Source organism: Balearica regulorum, chromosome 5 (assembly GCF_011004875.1).
Source record: "Balearica regulorum gibbericeps isolate bBalReg1 chromosome 5, bBalReg1.pri, whole genome shotgun sequence".
Taxonomy (NCBI): Eukaryota; Metazoa; Chordata; class Aves; order Gruiformes; family Gruidae; genus Balearica; species Balearica regulorum.
This window is the reverse complement of record NC_046188.1, coordinates 26,473,983-26,494,472: the sequence shown is the minus strand read 5'-3', so window position 1 is coordinate 26,494,472 and position 20,490 is coordinate 26,473,983. Positions and strand designations below refer to the sequence as shown.

The 20,490-nt window shown below is 55.4% G+C and overlaps 3 protein-coding genes across 3 annotated transcripts in view; 2 read left to right on the top strand and 1 right to left on the bottom strand.

Annotated features, from left to right (window-relative positions):
- Positions 1-20,490, top strand: part of FCF1 (FCF1 rRNA-processing protein) — a 290,016-nt gene that overhangs the window by 97,929 nt on the left and 171,597 nt on the right. The gene's annotated exons all lie outside the window — the stretch shown is intronic.
- Positions 1-20,490, top strand: part of NPC2 (NPC intracellular cholesterol transporter 2) — a 215,457-nt gene that overhangs the window by 152,565 nt on the left and 42,402 nt on the right. The gene's annotated exons all lie outside the window — the stretch shown is intronic.
- Positions 758-19,173, bottom strand: SYNDIG1L (synapse differentiation inducing 1 like). Its single transcript, XM_075753921.1, has 4 exons — positions 18,705-19,173; positions 6,460-6,918; positions 5,057-5,194; positions 758-3,456 (listed from the first exon to the last, which is right to left on the bottom strand). Exons 2-4 carry the CDS (start codon positions 6,886-6,888, stop codon positions 3,298-3,300), a joined length of 726 nt encoding a protein of 241 aa, XP_075610036.1. The 5' UTR covers positions 6,889-6,918; positions 18,705-19,173; the 3' UTR covers positions 758-3,297.

Here is a 20,490-nt window from a genome sequence, read left to right as displayed (position 1 = left end):
CACCTCTTGTGATTATTTTTTAGAAAGCTCTGGGGTGCGGGGAAGGACAGCAAGTTGCAGTGTACACCCCTGTAGGACATCACTATTTAACCAACCCCCCTTCATCCCCAGCTCAGAGAACCCGAAATCCTCCCTCACCAGCCACCAGGAATCCTGCTCCACTGCTGCCACTCTGCACGGGCACAGACCGTCTCTGCACTCCCTGCCCTTTGCATCACCTCCCACACCTGCAATGTGCTGGGCCCCCTGTGCTCCCTTCTCCTTTCTTGCCAGAATTCGAGGTTATTCCTCCTTCACCCCAAATTTCTGAGTATCCCCTGTGGGATCAGGACCATTACAGAGCTCTGCCATGGGGCTGGGGGTCCCAAGTGGGAGAGGGACCCCTCCTCTGGCAGGACAGGAGGGGATGAAGAGTCACCTTTTCCACACCCACTAGTAGTTTAGCATTTATATATTTTTTAGCTCGATCAAATTTCCAGAGCTTGCGTCTTCCCCAACTGCTGTGCCTTGTTGCCTTTTTGCTTCCTTCCCTTCTGCTCAGGTGGCTGCAGCAAACACTGTGAGCCTATAATAAGTTATTCAGCAGCAGTCTCCATGCTGGTCCTCAGATTTCAATTTCCACATGTTTCCCTTCAGGCTGTTTCCAGCTAATTTCTCCATTTGCATAATGCCCCCCTTAGGGATGCTCTGGCACAGCCCCTTCCCCCCCCCCCCCTTGACAAGATCATCAGAGATTCAGGCTATTAGCGGAAAACACTTTAATTCTGTTGGCCCTTTAGCCCGGTCCTTCCCTGTGCGACTCGAATTAAAAAAAGACAAAGATGTGGGTTGGGGTGCAGGGGGATGGGGTGCCCATGGGGAGTGGGCTGGGGGCTGCTTCCCCCCCCCCCCGCCTTCCCCAGGGAAGCCCCTAGAGGAAACCAGCTGGCAGAACGACAAATTCACAGCAAACGCAGTTTCTCATTGCTGATTCTGGTCCAGCAGCCCTGACAGTTTTGTCTGGACCACAATTGTCAGGAAGCCCCCCCACCCCTGACCCATCTGAGGGTGCTCGGGGTGGGGAGAGACAAGGAGGGCTTGAGGTGGGGGAGGCGGTGGGTCTGGTCATTCCTGCTGCATGGGCATCTGTGGATGTCCCCTCTCCTGAAATAGTGCTCCTGTCCTGCTTGGTTATTTGGAAGGACAGATGCCCAGGAAGGCCGAGCACGCAGAGGAGAGGGGAATGAAAACCATCTCTCGGCTGCTGGGTGAGGGTGAGCCTCATCTTGCCCCTCTAAGCCACCTCATCTCTTCTGGACACCCCAGTCCTTCCCTGCTAATTCTGTCTCTTTCTGTCCACCATCAGAAGCAAGACCTGCTTATTCCCTCTGATGTTTGTATTCTTCTGCCCCTCTTCGAGCACCGTTTATTTTATGCTTCTACTACACACAGAGCAGCCTGAACATACACAATGCTCCAGGCTCTCTCTCTCTCTCTCTCTCCCCCCCTAATTCTTGTCCATCCACACATGGCAAAAAGCCTAGATTACCATCCCACTCCCAGCGCTAGCTGCTCGCTGTGATCTACATCATGGTACATCTCCCTCTGAGTTGCCCAGACACCAGCTGGATTATAACTTCCTTCGGGAACTGCATAAACACCTCCAGGTTTAAGTGAGCTCAGCACTCCTGCAAAGCTCACCTCTTCACTAGCCAGCTCCACGTCCTTATAAACAGAGTCTTTTTTCCTCCTTTTTTTATTAGCTCTTCCATATTATAAAACGTAATGGCAAGTTTCAGACCAGCTTCTGAACAGGTCTCTGATGTGCTTCTCTCTTTTACTGCTCAAATACAACAGCAATCGCAGACATTAACATGCTTCTTTAGGATGAAATGTACATTTGAATGGCACCCAGCTGGAGGAACGTGCTGTGCCTCTTGCAGAGCCGGCTGCAGCCTGCCCAGAAACCCCAGGAAAGGGGTGATGGGTGCCCAGAGTCTGCCTGTGGCCCCCTGCACACGGGGGAAGGAGGCGGCAGGGGAGCCATGGCCACTGCGAGGGAGGGTCAAGGTGGATGCTGGGGAGGGGGGTGAGGCAGGGCCTTTTAGCACTGGCCCTTTGGGGCAGTCATTGCCTTCACACCCACCTCTGAAGCACTTGACGTGTCGCTGACAATATACAAATTAGCAAAAGTAAGATGTAAGTGGGGATGTGTGGGATTTCCTTGTCAGCAGAGGTTTTTGGATGGATGGAGATACCCCTCTCCAAGGCATGGGAAGAAGTGTGTTGGGGTCATCCCCTGTGTCTTGGGGTCCCTCCAAGACTTCCCCCTCTCTGGATCTTATCCCCTCTCAAACATCACTCCCACCCCAGGCTCTGCTTGTCATGTCGGCCTTTTCTTTCCATCTCTCTTTGTCTGCAGGGCCCTGAGCTAGTGCCGAGAGTGGAGTCCATCAGGCCCCCACCCCTCCCAGGTCACCTCTTGGGTAGAAGTTGCCATTACAAGTCTTTTCAGGGCCCAGCACTGTGGGACGCCAACCGTACGAAGGCTCCTACTTGCAATTATCATGACAGTCATTATTAACATGGAGAAAACCTTGCTGCCTTTGCCAGCTTGCTCCAATGATGGGAGTGATGGTGTGCAACCACCAGCCTGCCTTCCTCCTTGTTTCTGGTCTGGGACGGGCCAGCAACTGGGATGTTCTCCCGTGGATCAGGGGTCTGTCTGCAGAGGGATGTGGAAAGCATGCCCTTCAGTCACGTCCATGATGTGTCCTCCTGCTTTGCTGCAGCTGAGGGGCCAGGTGCCGTTCTGTGGCACTGAATAAGAATGTTGTCCCCACCACGAGTCTGGAGACCCCACCAGGACCCCAACCTCCCAGGGTCATTCCCTGGCACCGTATCCCCTCTCCTCCCTGTGTGCCCCCTTCATGAGCCAAGCCTGGGCACCAGCAGTGGATCTCCCGGCTGTGGGGCTGGGAGGAGAAGCCACAGCCTTGGAGCAGGTGTGATGGCACCAGCCCAGCAGCAGCATGCAGCATCTCTCCCACACATCTTCCACCAGGCAAACACGCTCCTCCTGGTCCCAGCAGCCAGGTCGGTGCCCAATTCCCTGATGTTGGATGGTGGCATCCCACAGCCTCGGGGATAACAGGGGTCTACTGTTTGTCTGAAAGGGCAAAGAGCCTGCGCAGGGCATCCATGCCGGGGTCCTGCTGTGCAAGCAGCCCTTGCAGGCACTGGTGCCCTGTGCTCCACAGGAAAGCTCGATCCCAGGAGGGCCAGCAGCCGGGGACGGTGCTGACGTGTGGGTGGCAGCTATACGTGGCCCCCTTTGGAGAGATAAGCAATCAGCGCTACCACCACCCCGACGTACACTCCTGTGCCGATGGTTATGGAGAGCGCAGCGAGGAAGAGAGCTCGGCGGGAAGCTGAACTGGCCAGATGGAAATCTCCTTTGGAGACAGCCTTGCTGGTCTGGAAGGAGAAGAAACGCTCGTTGCTCACAGCCATACCAACCTGGCCTTTCAGCCTGCGTGCAGTAGTTTCACTACTGAGTCAGCCCCCCTTTCCCGGCCACTGCGTCCCACGAAGGCTAGGAATGGACAGCAAGGCGTCTGTCGGTCCAGGAGGGCTCCACACAGCGGTGTCACCTGTGCACATTTCCCTGCGGATTTTGCCTCCAAGGGAAGTGGGGGCCTTTGCTGTTTGTCTGCAAGCCCCAGCCATCTGGGAGCTCAGCCAGAGCTGTGAGCCCAGACCCTCGTAAGCCCAGACAAACAGTCAGTGCGCACGGTGATGGCTGTGTGGTACCAACTAGATACAGATATACCCTATACATGTATATACCGGGTACTGCCGAGTCACAGGGAGCTGGCTCCAGACAGCATGGCCCGTTGGTCTGGCTGTGCTGCCACTCGATTTTGCCTGCGTGGGGTTTTCTGTTGAAGCCTATTTGCCATAGAAGGGCTGATGGAGCCAGTGATGGAGGCAAATACGCGTGTTGGCTCTCTGGGCTGGCAACTTCCACCTTAGTAGCTCAGAGCTACTCTTAGTGTTACCTACTATTTGTGTTTGAGTTGCCATGTGGAGATCAGGGCACCCACTGTGCACAGACACCGAATAAAGAGATGGTTCTCGCCTCAGCAAGTGAAGGAAAGCGGTAGTTATAGCAAATGGAGCTAAATATAAATTGCTCCAAGAACATCATCACGTGGAGAGTGCACCATGCTACCCTGCACCATGTGGAAACATGTGAAATCAGCCACTCCTCGGGGTCCTAATCAGTTAAAGCTTCCCCTGCCTCCCACCGCCTCTGTGCCAGGTAGTCATGTTATATACTTTTCCATTTCTGTTTCTATCCTCTTGATTTAACTTCTTAATGCCTCCCCCCCGTCTATTCTTGGTACAGCAGCATCTGTGCAAACGTAGAGTAAATCCTCTGGCTCTGCATGAATTATTCTGGGTCAACAGTAATGTAAGTGAGCCCAAGCTCTGGGCTAAGCTCTCAAGAAGACAGCAGCTCCTCTGAGAGAGGGCCACCACTCTCTCCAGCCTCTGCCAGCCTGGTGTTGGCTCATACAGCTCAGCCAACGTGCATCAGACACAAGTGCTATGGAGGAGCTGTACTGCGATACGGAGACTGGGCTCCCCTTTGTATCCAGTCTCTGGGGAATGAGCTGCCTCAGACTGGGTCATGGTGTAGGACCTCTACACTACTGGAGAATGGGAGGGCAGGTGGGAAAATGCCATTTTCCAGAGCCCAGCTGGAGGGTGAGAACCTGGGCAAGGGGCCAAGGGGAGCCCCAGTTCCCTAAATAACACCTGAAAGACCCAAAGGAAAAGCCTGACTTCCAGTAACCCACACAAGAACTGGAGGGCTTGCAATCCCACAGCAGTGGTGGAGCCATCCAGGAGCCAGGAGCACCCTTTGCCTCAGCCCTCAGGGATCTGGGAATGGCACAGAGATGAGACTTAGAGGCAGAAAGGTGCCCGGTCCCCTCTGAGGGCTGCTGTGGCTTGCAGGGCCCTTGCTCCAGCGCTCAGTGCATGCAGGCAAAGCAAAGGGATCTCTTACCCCTTGGGAGAAGTAGAAGGCAGCAATCCCCAGGGGCCAGAAGCAGCACAGCATGGAGAAAAGGGCCAAGCCCAGGTGGTCCCGGGGAGGAAGCATCAGGAAATGATCCTCACTTTCGCTGTCGCTGGAGGAGTCGCTCTGCAAAAGCAGATGGATTCAGCACATGCCCGCCTTCCCGTGCCGCCCTGCAGGCTGCGTCTCAGCCCCTCTCCTCCCAGCTCCTGCTCTCTCCTGGCCCCATCACATATTCTCACACGTTTCCCACGTGCAAATTCAAGGAGTGAGTTTCAAAAATATTTTAGTCTCCTCAGCCCACTTTGATGAGAAAAAAATGTAGCTCAGCAAATTCAGGAGCAGAGTGGATTCTCGGCTCCCTGCCAGAGCAAATGCTGAGCTCACTTGCTGGGGGTCTGGGATTTCCCTGGGAGATAGATAGTCTTAAACTGAAATATCTTGAGCTTTGGCAGAACTGGCTGTTTGTCAGCTTAAACAAACTTAAACAAAGTGCCTTATCCCCATTAGGGACTCGGAGATCGATATCCTGCTAAACTAATTTAGCAAGTGAGGGAAAGCGGTTGAATTGGAGCCTCCATCACAGGGGTGACGCGTCCTGTCCCCTCAGTGAGCGCATTGCTCAGAGTGGCTGCAGTCAGCCCTCCTGCCTTTGGGCACCGCTCAGCCAGCCGCAGACCAGCCTGGAAGTGATGTATCTCAGTGGGGGAGGCACGCAGAGGTGGGGACGCCCCTGCTGCCATCTGAAAAGGCCACACCACCGGCACCGAAAGCAGCAGAGCTGTGCTGGGTCATCAGACATCAGCTCCAGCGGGCTCTGGGGACCCGCTCCCACCTCTCAAGGTCCCGGATGTTGTTCCCGGCCTCTGTACTGCTGCTCGAGTTGTGGTGGGGCATAGAGTGCATCATGAGGCTGCTTTGTCAGCTCTCGTTCTTCCTTTGCAAGATTATTCATCTCGTCTTTATATATAAAGCTTTCTCTTAGCTGCTGCCACCAGGCATGTGAATTTTGATGTTACACAAGGGTTGCTATTTCCTGTTAACTCGAGTGCCACGACAGCGGCAGGCTGCCCTTGTCAAAGGGTCCCCATATCCCAAGGGTCCTGCAGAGACGGCCCCACCTCCCCTACGCTCCCAGCAGGCATGCAGCCAGGCTGCCCTCAGGGAAGCCGACCTCCTTCTGAGGTCTGCGGTGAGGAAAAGGGAGCAGAAATTATAAAGAAGAAGCAGAAATATTGGGTGCACAGGGAGAGACTCATGAGGCAGGAGATGGTAGGGTCTGGGAGGGAAGTTCTGGGGAAAGAAGGGAGAATAAATGACCAAGAATTTGGGCTGAATGGCCAGAGTTACCAGAGGAGGAGTCTGGTGCCATCCCGCCTGGCAAAGCTCACCTCGTACTCCTGGAGCTCCTCTTCCTCCACCTCGTAGGACACAGTTTGGATGCGGATGTCACTCTCTACCAGACAAGACCCTTGTGCCTCGTGCCCATCAGGACCTTCAGATGGAGCCTCTTTGCTTTCTGTAAAAGTGGTCTCGCAGCTTTCTGTCTTGCTGTCCTTGGCCTTGAGAGCGGTCTCATCCTTCACAAGGATGAAATTTGGGCCGTACAAGGCTTCAACGGCCAGCTGCAGGGAACTGGCATCCAGCAGCTGGTGAGTCCTGGCACCGCCAGTGTTTTGGAAGATGTAGGAATACAGTTTCCCTTGGCAGCGATGACTGGGGTAGTCCTGGCTGTGATGCTGGTGGTAAGAATAGCTGTTGCGAAGGTGCCCGTTGGCCTTGGCCAAGAGCGGGTTTTGGAGCTCGCGCACGCTCTCCATGCTGCCGGCGGTGTGGGGGGGGAAGCGATCCTGCAGAAGCAGAGAGAGTGGGAGGGAGGAGGCTGTTATTTCAGCAAGGCAAGGGAGCGGAAAAGCCTCTCGCCCATGTGGAGCTGATGTCAAGATGAGGCTAGTGGGAACAGAAAGATTTGGCAATGCTGGAGAAAACAAGAGCCCTCCCCGCCTCTCCGCAGCTTGAATGCTATCTCGGCAAACTGAGCATCTCTTCATCTCTCCCCATCTGGTAGTAAGATAAGGATGTAACAAGAGGATCTGATTCAGGCTGGATTAAGATGAGGATTTGCTGTATCTATAATGCATCTTGAGATGGCCACGTGCAGCCTGACAGGAAAGGACCTACTGCATCTTTTCTGCTGGTTCATAATGTGTGCTGCGACAAAGCATAACAGACAGCACAGAAGTAGATAAGATGCTGACAGCCACTTGAGGGGCCTCCCTGACATCCCAGAGCAGAGGCTCACATGGTGAATTACAGCCTTCCAGGCATTACACATGCACCTAATGGCTTTCAAGTACCAGGGAGGTTTTCTAGGGCTCTTCCAAGGCTGAGCTGGGGCTGGGGTGAGAGTAGCTAGCCATGGAGGGAAGCCAGGAGGCTGCTGTGAGGACATGGAGGTGGTGTTTAGGCTGGGGCGGGGAGCGCTGGATGCTCAGCCAGCTGTGTGGAGGAATGGAGGGTTGCGGAGGTTAAAGGGGAGACCCCATGGGGCAATTTAAGTAAATGACTCATCACATCAAACCCCTGTTTAAACCAGCTCCACCGCTGGGTACAGCTGGCAGTCGTGCAGTCCTGGCTCCAGGCCACCGGCTTCAGAAAATGCCATATCCAAACGGGATCCTCAGCTACAAATGTCAAGACAGGTTTCTTCCTCAGAAAAATTCACCACCCTCTCCTTTCCTCCATTTCAGAGTGCTGAAACCTTGTGCTTTTTTTTTTTTTTTTTTTTTTCATGAATATTTCTGAGATGAAATATTTCAACCCCTTTTCTTTGGAGGAGCGTTTGCTATTTTGGCTTCCCAACCCACCTTGGCACAAAGAAAATGTGTAGTGAAATATCAGCGTTCCCCAGGAGAGAGAAACAATTACTTTGCGCTCTTCAGAACCCGAGCCCCGTGTTTTACAGCCACTCTCTAGCACGTTCCCAGCTCCTCGACCGTGCCACCTTATTGCCTTGCAACGCCAAATGTTCCTGTCCTCCTTAGAGACCTCCATCACTGCCTCCTCCGCAGGATGCTGTGTAGCAGAGACACACTTCCACCTGCTATAGGGTTCCCGAAGGTGCACTAGGCTTTCTGATAGAAGGCACATCACTTTTTGGTTTTAAATCTGTCCTCAAGATGAAAATCTAAATAAAGAACTTGGAGTTGAAGACTCCAGAGAGTGAAAAGCCCAAGTTGTCCCATCCTCTTGGCAAAACTCTGCCATACTGCACAGGTTTGAGTGCTGTACCCAGTTTTATATGGCCCTGTCGATGGGCTTTGTTCTGGCAGCAATGATCACATTTTGGAAAGCTGCTCAGGAAAATGGAGCTGTTCAAAACCACTCCTGCATTGCCAAAATTCTGCACATTTTGGTGAATGCCCTCCGCTTCTCCCTCCCCAAAACCATTTTCTGCTCTCTGCAGTCTCCCACCTTACTAATAAAGCCTGTAATGGTTTGTATGGCAGATGGCCGTTAAGTATTTTCAAAATATTTAAGGGAGATGCTTATTTGTAGCACAGATGGTTTTATTTCCTGCACCCAGAGAAACACAAAGCTTCATCCTTGTTTTCAGGCATGGAAAGCACGAACCTCTTCTTTGCTCACCTCAACACTCAAATTAGATTTCCAATAAAATATCTTGCTTTTTAACAAAACAGTAAGGAGAGACCAGTCACTGAGCGTGATTTGAGAGCAGCAGCCCAAGCAGGAGCAGAAGCCCAGCTCTAGCAAGAGAAAGTTGACAGTTTTGGTAGGGCATCCACGCCTCATTTCAAGAAATGTTCCTGGCATCAAGCTGGGGTAGGGAGGGGTGGGATCTTGCTGGGAGCTGCTGGAGGGAACCAGCTCCAAAAGCACTGAGAAACGCCAGCAGACAGGCTGCGGGCAGGCTGCCGGCCTCCGGGCAGCAGGTGCTGCCGGTGTGGAGGTTGTCGCTCTGCTCACTTCAGGTCTTCGGCAGCAGGTCAGAGGAGGGGGAGAGCTTTGTGGCCTTAAAGCAATATGTTCGCAGCAGTGAGCACCGGGAAACACTTGGAGCATGGAGGGGGAAAGAAAGGAAAGGAGCTGAGAGGAATTGGAAACCTAAAAGGCAATTGGTATCACAGACGAGGGTGGGAAGTGTGCGTCTATGCAGCTGGACTGCTGCTGGACACAGACTCTGCTGACTTTGGGCATCCCAAAGGATGCTGAAGGGGCCGGCTGATGGGAGACGGCTGGCTGACCTGGGCTGGGCGGAAGAGGCTTGGAGGTCTTGCAGGTAGCAAATATCCCAGGGGGAATGCACATCTGAAGAGTAACAGCATGGGTAGCAAAAAAACCATCAGGAAAATACTGCTGAAGCATGGGAAAGTTTCCCTGAATGTGGGCTGGGCAGGGCTAAAGGCTTCCCCCGGGGAGAGCGGGGACAGCCCGGAGCTTCAAACTGCCCTGGAGCCAGCTCTAGGGCAGGGCCAGGACCTCAAAGGCTGCTGCACTGCACAAACCATGGGCGCACAAGCCCACAGGCCCAGGGCAGAGTCTGCTTTCAGGGCAGGGCTACAGGTGGAAGATTTTAGTCCGTGCTAATGTCTGTGGCTCTTGCACACTCTGAGATTATAAAAGATTTACCTGTACTAAAGTCTCTTTTCCTTGTCGCTTTCCACTTGCGGGAGCTGGGGACAATGCTGTCCCTGGGAGCAAGATGGGGCGGTAACTGGGCTGCAGGGACACGGGGAAAAGTGCAGAAAGAGCTATTGCTGCGCTCCTCATAAATATGCGGAGGGACCACCAAGTGCAGCCTTAGTACCCACTCCTGGCATTTATTGTCAGTGGGGAGGCGATGCTGGGAGCCAGCATCGCAGCATGCCTACGGCAGCATGCTCAGCCCTGCTGGAAAGCAGCCAGGCTGAAACCTCCCTCTCTGATCGCTGACGTGAAGAGTCCCAGCGCTGGAAGGGTTAGAGATGCTTCCCTCTCCTTAGTCACCAAGATCACTGCATTGCATAGAGATTGCGCCTGTGTGTGCAAGCACGCACGCTCGTGTGTGCCGAACGGTCTGGGTTTGCAGGTGGAGACAGGGGTCACCAAACCGCTAGAGATGATAATAGGATGGGACTGGCAAGGAGGGTGAGGACCAGCCTCGCGTGCACACGTGCAAGGAGGAACAGAGCCAAACCAACCCTGCCGTTGTTCCCAAGCCCCATTTGGATTATCTGGATCCTACTGTGAATTTAGCCACACAGGAGCTTAATAAAGAAAGCCTGGTAATAAAGTAAGCCTGGTAATAAAGTAAGCTTGCTTATAAGCAGGCTTGGGGGAAGAGGAATGAAGCCAGCAGATGAAAGCAAGGATGCTGTAAAAGACAAAATTGGCAAAGAGTGGCCATTCTCCGTCCTCATTACCAGCGCGACTGGATAGCGTGCATAACCATCAGCCCCATGGGCCTAGTCTGGGCAATGCTGGCAGCAGGTAACGGTGGTGAGATGCTGTTAGGTGCACAGGGAGGATGCACACATACAAGTGTATATGCACAGCGTGGGCCTGGGGAGGGCACACCTGGGAGGAGGCAGACTCCAGTGCCCTGGTTGAGCCGGACTATTGCTGCAGCCCTAACACCGAGGCTAACGACTGCTGGCTCCCTAAGGAACTGCCTCCCCCCTGCACAGCTGCTCCCGTAACCACCCGGCAGGGCAGGGCCCCCCACGCTCCCCAGGCCCCCCACGCTCCCCAGGCTAGTTGCGGTGTTCCCCAGCAGAATGGGAAATGCACAACTGCGTTGTGTACTCTCAGCTTCTCAAGGTGAGTACTGGATAAAAAGACCCAAAATAAGGCACAAAAATAAAGAGATAGAAAATCTGGCATTGTGCTTTATGGATTTTGCCTCCACGCCACGTCCCCTGGGGCAGTCCAGGTCCCCTCAGGACCATCCTGAGTGTTTTCCCCCCCACATGAGAAGTGCTCAGGTCACTGGCCACCCTGCTGTCAGCAGCACAGCCCTCAGTGGGACCCTCAGCACAGATGCTGGCTCTGATAAGCCCAGTTAATGATGAATTAAGTAGCTATTCCAGGAATCAATCATCATTTAATTGCCCTGTCAAGCAAACACTCTGCCTTGCTTCCCAGGCTCATTAGCAGGTTGTGACTGCATTGTATGTCCCCAGACTCCCGAGAGAGACGGTTAGCCCATCCTGGCCAAAGGCTTTCTCCTTGAGGACAGCACCCTGGGGGGGGGCAGTGCCCTCAGGGAGCGGTGCCCCACTGTGCTGCTGTGCCCTGGCCGGTCTGAGGGTAGGGGACAGTGTGAACACCCGTTACTGACCCGGCCGATGGGAAGCAACATCATGGCCAGGTACAGCTGCCATAGTCTTGGAACAGAGGTGGGACTGCTCCTGATGGAGCAGGAAAGCACAGGAGATGTGGCTAGTACCCTTCCCAGAGCCCAGGCCCTCCTGGAAGCTCTCAGGAAGTTTCTAGGCAGAGGCCCAAGTCCTGCCAGGGCACAGTACCTCTGCCTCTGGGCATCCAAGCTTGCGACTCTGCCCAAGAGAAAACCAGCTCACAAAGGCTGCTGGGAAGCAAAGGGAGAGCATTGCAGGGAGGGAAGTTGGCATTTTGGGGAGGGAATATGGGGATGAAGGAAGGGCTGCGAGGGCTTACAGACAATGTGTCTGGCAGGGGCGGACCAAGCCCTCTCTCAGCCCTAGGAGCCCACAGCAGCATGGATACCTGCCATGTCCCAGCCTTGAGCCCCACAGGGTGAAGCACAGCTCAAGAGGAGAAGGAAGCGCCTTCATTAGACCCACAGGCATGGCTATGGAAAGTGATTGTGCTCTGGCCAACACACGAGCCCTCCTGCGGGTCTCCACACCACTGTTCCTGTCTCAGGCGCAGCACCAGAGTGCAGAGTGGGGGGCTGTTCATCCCTGGGGTGTAACGAAGCCTTCACTGGTCCTGGGAAAGGTTGCTGTGGCAGGAGCATCAGGTGAGGAGATGGCCAGGGGGCGGAAGGGGCAAGGAGGGTGGTTTGGGGGAGGTAGCTCTTAGCATGGGACAGGAGGGGAGGGCGATGGGGCATGGCAGCCCCAAAGGGGCTGGCAGAGGTGGTAACCAGAGAAGCAAAGGAGCACGGATATGGGCAGCAGTGGGAAGGGAAATGGTGGGCAAGATGCACGGCGCAAAGTGACTTCTGAGCCAGGCAGAGAGCTGGGCCCGGGCCACCGGGATGGAGAAGAAAGGGACTGTGGAGCTGCTGGAGGGGAAAGAGCTGGTGAGGACCAGGAGGGAAGGAAGAAGGTGACACAGAGCCTGTGGACATGGATTAGAGGGAGGATGGCTGAGGTGTTCATGATGTAGAACATCTAATTCACAACTTTGATGCAGCTGGTTTGATAGAACTGGAAAGGAGTGAATAAAGCGGTTGTTCTGATCTCCTAACAGGTAGAGAGCCAGTGCCTCGGCAATGGGCTCCTGGCTCCAGCAGAGACTAAATTGCTCTGAGAATTGGGATGCGATGGGCTGCTTTTCAAGGTTCGCAAGTCAAATTGGGCAATTTCCAGGTGGAAATCGAGTCTTTATTCTCCCTGATAAAAATGTTTCTCTGCAGCAGTGTTTTGACCCAGCTGTGCTCAGAGCTAAGGCATTGCTCCTAATGGTAAGAAATAGCAAATCCATCGCTGGTAGGGAAGAGCCGGGCTGCTTCTGGAGGAGCTGTGCTAGGGGCTCTGCAGGGCTGTGGGCTCCCCCACCGCCCCGTCCCCAGCCCCGGTGCCAGGAAGCCGGACACACTGCCCAGGAACATCAGCAGGGGAGCAGTGTGAGCTCCATCGCCTCCAAACGCTGGAACGACACGCTCGTAACACTCAACCTCAAACCGGGAGTGCCTGCAAACAGGCTGCGCCCCGCCGCTATGGCACCAGGGGCTGCGAGCCTGGCAGGGCGCTGGTGGCCCGCTGCCACCGTGTTCCCCATCCCCGGCCGGGCACCCCCCAGCCCGGTAGCCACCCCCGGCAGGGCCCGGCACTTGGAGAGGTGGCCGCTAGATGTCCCAGGCACTCCACGCAGCGGAGGGCTGCCGCTCCGTCCGCCGCACCGCCCCGGGGCCGCGGAGAGCGGGAGGATGCGGCCGCTCTCCCCCCGGCCCCCGGCCGCCTCTCCCGGCCGAGCATCCCACAGCACCGCGGGGCCGGGCCGGTGCCTGCGGGCAAAGCCTGGGCACAGCGCCCGTCCGCCCAAATCGTTGGGCATGGTTACGCCGCCTCAACACCCCACGGCTGGTGTTGGCCTTGCTGGTGTGAGCCCAGCGCCTGCCTGGAGTCGGAGCTCACCGGCAGGGATGTGGCCACGGGACGCGTCCGGCTGGGATGCACCCCTCCGTGCCCCTCACGCAAGGGTTCACCGAGCTGGCAAGGGGGAAGGAGGAAGCATGGAGTGATGGTAATAAAACACATGGTTGTGTGGGTGGCTAGGTGTATAATTAGCAGGTTTGGACTCTCTCAGCATCCTTTTTTTAGCTGGAGACACAAACAAGTAAATAAGGTGGCTGTCAGAAGTTTCCACAGGCTGTCCTGGGTGTGGGTCACCTGAGAGTGTGGGATCGGGGAGGACGGGGGGCAACACGGGGGGACTGCCTCTGGGGGCTGACCCGGTGCTGGAGGGCAGCAGGGTGCCCATGTGGCGACCAGCCGCACTATGCCGGGGAAATGGGCCAGCATGTGATCAGGGATGGACAAGTACTGGAGGTGCTAACAGCCACGCTGGGGCAACCTTCTCAGCCTCAGGGTGCTCCTGCTGGATTTGTACCCAAACAACCTTCAGCCCTGCAGCACCCTCAACAACTAGCCCCAGTGAGGGGCTTTAAAGGGGCATATGATGCCAACCAAAACTGATTGATAGCTCTCACTGGAGGTTACTTCACATTACTGTTTGGCACCCAGCAGAGTTACTTGGAGGCAGCGGAGGTCAGGGTGATGACTTCCACATGGGGAGGCTGCTGGGGCTGTTGCTCAGCATCTCCAGCCCTTTAAGGCATCAGACAGTGAGGACAGCTTGGGAGGCTGTCGGGCTCTGACTGCTCATCTCAGCCACAAAACGCCAGCTCAGGGTCAGGGGAGAGTGAATTTCCCTGCCTGCTGCAGCATCCAAATCACTGGCCTGGAGAAACATGAGCTCAGACTGGGTCCAGGCTTCAATTTCCTCAGCTCAGGAACACCCTAAGGAAATACCCTAAGGCTGATGTCTGCAGAGAGGGACATTGGCACCCTACCCTCAATGTAGAAAGCCTACTTAGAAAAGTCCATGCCTGTAGAGCTACTGGGAGCTGTACAAACTCACTGACCCCTGGGCTCCAGGAAGCACGGATGCTTCCAGCACAGAGGCAGCCCTGTCCCTCAGAGACCAGGCTCCTTGCCTGGGGTGCCTGAAGGGACACCAAGCATCCCACAGGAGAGCTCAGAGAGGTTCCCCAAGATGTGTTTAATACCAGGATGTTCTCACTGCTGCTGGAAGATGCACAGAGGCTCGTGCCTGTGGATTGTAATTTTGCTCATGTCTGATTTTCCTATGCTAATGGTTACAGTCCTCAATTTCACATCAGGTTTTCTCCATTGTTATTTATACCCAGTATTGAACTGAACATGGTGGGTATCCTAGATGGCTCCACGCTCTTCTCCCAGTTCGCCCTGTTTCACCCACACCCTTTGCTCCAGCCCTATCATCTCCACTTCAAGGCTTTTCTCCTGCCCGTGAAGTCCCACAGGTCATTGCCCCTTCATGGCTGCCGCTGTCCCAGGACTTGCATCCCATCCTCCCCACTGCTCCCTCCCCACAGACCACTTTGAGCTGCCTGGTCCTGTGGCACAGAGTGAGCACCACCCTCAGGGAGCAGTGATACCGTGTGCTGGAACAGACCTGTGCCTTGTGCTCCCCTCCAGGACCAGCTCTGTGCCACTCAGCCCTCCAGCCCAGCCTGCCCCAGGGCTATGCCCAGGGTCTGCACCCCGGGGATGATCTCCCTGCCGTGGCCTGTCACCCAGCACAGAAGTGATCTGGTAGATAGGACCCGGCTCTCTTCTGGGTGCGAGACCCACTCCAGCCGAGACCAAGATGGGGACGGGGACGTAGCACATGGCTGGCAGCAGGCGTCGGGGGGACAGAGAGATGTCCTCCCCTTCGCAGCTGTGGCCGTCTGATAGAGCAGCTTAGCTGCAGCACTTAACTCCATCCTTGCATCTCTGCAAATTCCCCTCCTATCAATCGAAGCTGGCAACGTAAAGCGGCTGTTAAGGACTGCTCATTTGTCTCTGTTTAAAACATATCTGTACTCAAATGATTCATAACCACCCTGAAGGCTAGCGCATGCCAGCACCCTCCTTTCCCCACTGTCCTGTTTATTTTATCCACTGTCTGCCCGCCTTCAGCTCAGGGCTATTTCCACTTTGCTTACTGTGGCCTGATTCTCCTGGCGATTCACAGGGCTCCACTAAAGTTCAGATGTTTAATTAATTTGCCAACAATCTGCTCTCTCTTTGAAAACTAACTTACGCCGTGGAGATGACACCTTTTTAGCTTACTTTTCCAAACACTAAGTTTCCAAACATAGCCTGCATTTATCAGCGGTAACCGATCTCCTCCTCGTCCAGCGAATAAGTGGATCGCTCTCTTCCCAGTCTGGCCAAAGTCTGCAGGCTCAGACAAACTTCAAGGTGTTAAATTATTACCTGGGTCAATAGATGCAATCCAAACCAAATGTTGAGCCTCTGTTTCATATTTGCTATTGCCAAAGAAATTGAATCCTCGGGTGGAGATGTGCCCCCTGTGTTTAAGGAGGGGCAGCTCACACTGGTGGAGCTATAGGAGAGGTTTATTCTGTCTTCAGGGATATGGCAAGAGGAAAGGCGGCAGCTGCCCCCAGCCATCCCATGGCTCTTGTCCATCCTGCAGTCCCAGGGGCCAGGAGCGTGCAGAGGATGATGCTAAATTATCATCCATACGGTATGGAAAGAGTTGCTACAAAACAATGTCACAGTTTCTTTTCCATAACCCCGTCAAGTCCCAACCATGCCTTGCCAAGGGGCCCTCTGGGCTGCCTCTGTCTTTGCCTTCCCTCTCCGCTTGGCCCGTTTCTCTTCCCTGCCCACATCACCACCCTTCTCAGGACAGGGCTCAGGCTGCTGCTTGCACCCATCCGGAGTCACAGCTTGTCGCAGGAGGTGGCTCTGCTCTGGGTGAGCAGCACCGGTGGTCCCACACAGGCTGAGGCAGGACATCCCGCTGACGGTGCTTCCCTCTCATCGTGTCCCTGCTGCGTGGGGACAAGCCCCAGAACCCTCCATGTCTCCCTGTCCTCCCCACCAGGGAGCCAGGTGGATTTGTGGAGAAATCTCTGCCCAGCTCAGGAGCAGCACCAGTGTGGCTGCCACACGTGGCATCGCATCTCCGAGCCGGCGGCCCTGGGCCATTTTTTAACACCAACAAGTTGAGGTACCAGACATAGAGGTTGGGGACAAATCTTGGGACCGATTCTGGTTTTCAAAAGATGCCCGAAGCATTTCACTCCAAAAGGGAGCTGGTTTAAGTGATGCACCCAAAAAATGCTGGGGATCGGTGGATTCTTCCCTTCAAGGCTGAGCAAAGCATTCGGGCTGGTTTGCTGCCTTTTTCACTTGACAGAGAAGCAGCAACAGAAAGACAATTTGGAGGAAATCTATAATGGACTTTTTTTTTCCCCTCTCTAATGATGTGGCTTGGCCCTTCAGCCAGAAAAGTCAATCATTTGCCCATCTGTAATTCTACAGACAGAGAAATACTGGCTGAAGACCTTGCCTGAAATTACCCCCTAAAAGCAGCAGCAGAGCTGTGTCCTGCAAGTGGTGCCCGGCGGTCCCAGGCTCGGGTACAGGGCTTTAGAAAATAGGCAGAAAAGAGCAAAAAACTGACTGATTTAGAGACCATGCTTGCAAGGGAGCTGGAAAACAATTCCAAGCACGGATATTAAATGGGAGGGAGGGCGATGAAGGGGTAAGAGAGACTTGGGGAAGGGGCACAGTGTATCGGTGTCTGGGGTCTAATGCTGATGGGGACAGGGCGGTACCAGGGGCACTCAGCAAGGAGGGGTGGGGGGCAGGAAGGGCAGAGCTTTTAGGCCGCCCACCAAGGTTGAGGATGCTCCTGGGAAGCTGTGAGCACATCCCATCCCACACAGAGGGGCCGTGAAGGGGGCAGCTGAATCACAAGGGCCTGAAACGCCCACACCTGTGCCGGGGGGCCATTCCCAGCAAGCCCTCCTTTGGGGCTTGCTCTGCTGAGCTTGCAGGTGGCAGAGGGGGATTTTAATGGGCAAGTTTTTGCCGAGCGCTTGGTCACCTCTCCGCAAGCGATGGTGACGTCTACAGGCTGGGCTGAGAGCAGGGAGGGATTGGGTACCGCGCAAAAGCAGGGATCTGCTGTACAAATTCACTGTGCTGGAGCTCCAGCAAATTACTCATTCTTTAATAATGGTGTTTATTACCTGCCTCTGATGGTGGTTCAGGGAGCCGAACTGAAGCAGATTCAGCTCCCCAAAGCTTTAGCTCTACCAGCCATTTTCATGACACAAAAAACTTTTGCCAGAGAAATGCAGTCACTACATTTTGGCTTGGGTAATTCCTTCTCCTGACAGCCTACAAAGTAACCAGCTATTATCCCTCAGGGACTAAGGCTTTTTTTTTTCCTTGTGCGTTGCAGGCAGGCTCAGACCCTGCTTCTCTGGTTATCCTTGGTATTTACATAGCACTGCCTTCCTCCTGGGAAAGAGGTTTCTACTGGTGGCAGATCCCGAGCTCATGAAAAATGAATTTATTTTTTTCAGAAGCAAAGCAGGCAGCCCAGTAAAGTGGGTTTGGGGAGAGCAGCACGGCTTTTGTGGAACCTGCAGCAGCTTCGGAGAAGGAATTATAAACAGGTGCTGGGCAGAGATGGAAAGCGCTTCCCTTCAAAACTCCTAAATGTGCAGCTCTTCCCCCCAGACTCAAGCCAGGAGGGTGTCCACAGGGCTAAAGGGAGATGGTGCTGTTCAGGGGAGTGGTTTCCTTGGCACAATTCACAGCGCTGGCAATAGCCCTCTCTACTGAGGTCCCTGGACCGTTCCCCTGCCTGAGTGCATCCTAGGGATGTGCACCCTGGGTGGCCGGCGGTGGGGTGGCTCCTGCCAGCTGCTGAAGCTCCTCAGCAGAAGGAAAACAACCCCCAAACTTCAGCCAGCGGCTAAGCTGCCTCCTTGGGGAGGGAGCCCCGATGGCTATCTGGGTCCAAGGTGCCATTGCAGTTGCTCTGACATATGTGGCCTCCAAAACTTTTGGTGAAATCCTTACATTTTGCCCACCCCTGAGCCTCTGATCAGGCAATTTTGTCCTTGTTTCTCCAGGTTGCAGCCCTTCATCTTTACAGCCCCCGACACATTTTCTGACCCCTCTGGGGCCAAGCGAGCTTGGCGCCGTGTTGGCTTTCCCTGGGGACCCGCTGCCACCCCACGGGAACAGCCTGGGGACGCTGGGGACAAGCGTCCGAACCCTCCAGGAAAATCACCCGCCCGCTTCCCACCCGGGATGCCCCCATCCCAGAGCGGTGCGCGGGTCCTTACCTGCGTGTCCAGGAAGGGCTCACCCGCCAAGTTGGAGCGGCGGCAGCAGAAGTGGAGCGGCGGCGGCGGGCATGACCGCGGGCCGGCGGCGGCTCGGTGGCGGGGACGCCGCGGCCTGTGGCCCGGGTGGGCGTCCGGCGGCCCTGCGGCGGGCCCGGCCGTGGGCTGGCGGGAACGGCGGGGAGCGGCGCGGCGGAGCCCCAGCCGGTGCCGGGGTGTGCGGCAGCGCACCAGGCACGGCGCGGGGCTGTGCAGCAGCAGCGAAGCCCTCTAGCTGCAGCAAAGCCGTACTTCACGTCCGTGTCCGGAGAGCCCGCGCTGGATCGTTGGCTGTGGTATCACCAGCTCCTAAGGCTCGCTAATGAGAGCTCTGCATCGCCACCGCTCCTCTTTTCCCGACGTGATTTCTTCTCCTGCTGGTTTAGGTAATAAGGCAGAAACTCTCTCCTTTCTCTTCTGCTGGCTGCATTTCCCAGGGCACAGCCCTTCCCACTCCCCCGGCAAGGGAAAGACCCAGCGCCGCAAGCAGAGTTTAAAGGAAAAGGATAAATGACATTTCTCGCTGCTGGAGTCGGTGCTGAGGGGTCAGGCAGCCCGGCCTGAGGGCTGCATCCCAGGGGCAGGCAGCTCGTTTGCTGGCTCAGCCAGGTATTTTTCTGCCCTGCTCCTTAAGGACCCGAGTGGGATGTTGATTTGCCTCACACACACCTAGGCAGCACTATGGTTAGTGCAGTTAATCCAGATTTGCACCAGCACAGTGGGAGTTGACACCGCAGCCCCTGCAGCCCACCCTTCCTGCACCACTCCAGCCTAAGTAATGCCCTGGGAACCTGTGCTGCTCCCCCACGGTCCAGCAGCTCCCCAAGCCCTGCACCATCTCCCCACTTGCTCCTAACCTCCCTGCGTGTCCCTCAAGCAGCTCCCCCAGCTCAGGAGCGCCCAGCACTAGGATGACTGCTAGCAGATACACATGCGGCTGAAGCCTGGTCCAGCTGGAGGGACCTGCTTGAGCACGGGCAGAGACCTGCCTGCCCTCACCCGTCCCCAGTGCTGCTCTGCCAGGAGCAGACCGTGCCAGGCAGACCCAGGTGTTGCCCACAGCCACCCATGCCCACCACCCACACCACCCAGCAGTCACCCCTCGCAGCCCACATTGGGGTCCCTCAGGACCACACAGTGGCTTCTCAGCACAATGTGCCTTTCTGGAGGTCCAGGCCCATCTCTAACACCTCCCAACTTCTTCCAGGTGCTGACCTGATGGGTGACGGATTATGTGCTAGGGCAGGTGGGTCCCATTCCCAGAGGGGCTGTGGCTCTGGCTAGGGAATGAGATGGCAGGGCAGCCTCCCCTCTGCTCCAGCTCCTGAAGAGGTGCACGTCTTTCCAGTAGCAGCAGAGAGATCCTTTTGCAAAACTGAAGGATTACATGGGCTAAAGACAGGACCAAAGTGCCTGCATTCCCTGAAGAACCAGTGGCAGGTGAACACCTTTCCTTCCCTGGGAGTGATCCGAGTGTCCTGCTGTGGGCATCCCTCAGCAGGTCTGGGAAGGATGCAAGCCCAAAATGCCAGCCCCAGGCTGGGGGCCTCAGCCAGGAGGCTATCTTCCAGGATGTCAGCCAAAGCACAGAGCAGCTGCTGTGAGCAGAGTGGTCCCCAGGGAAAAGATGTCCCTGTTGGCCAGATCCAGCCTGCATAGCTTGAGGAGGGGTCTGAGAAGGGACTCCATGTCCCTAGGGAGTGGGACAGACAGGAAAGGGCTTGGGATGCAGCAAAGGAGGTTTGGC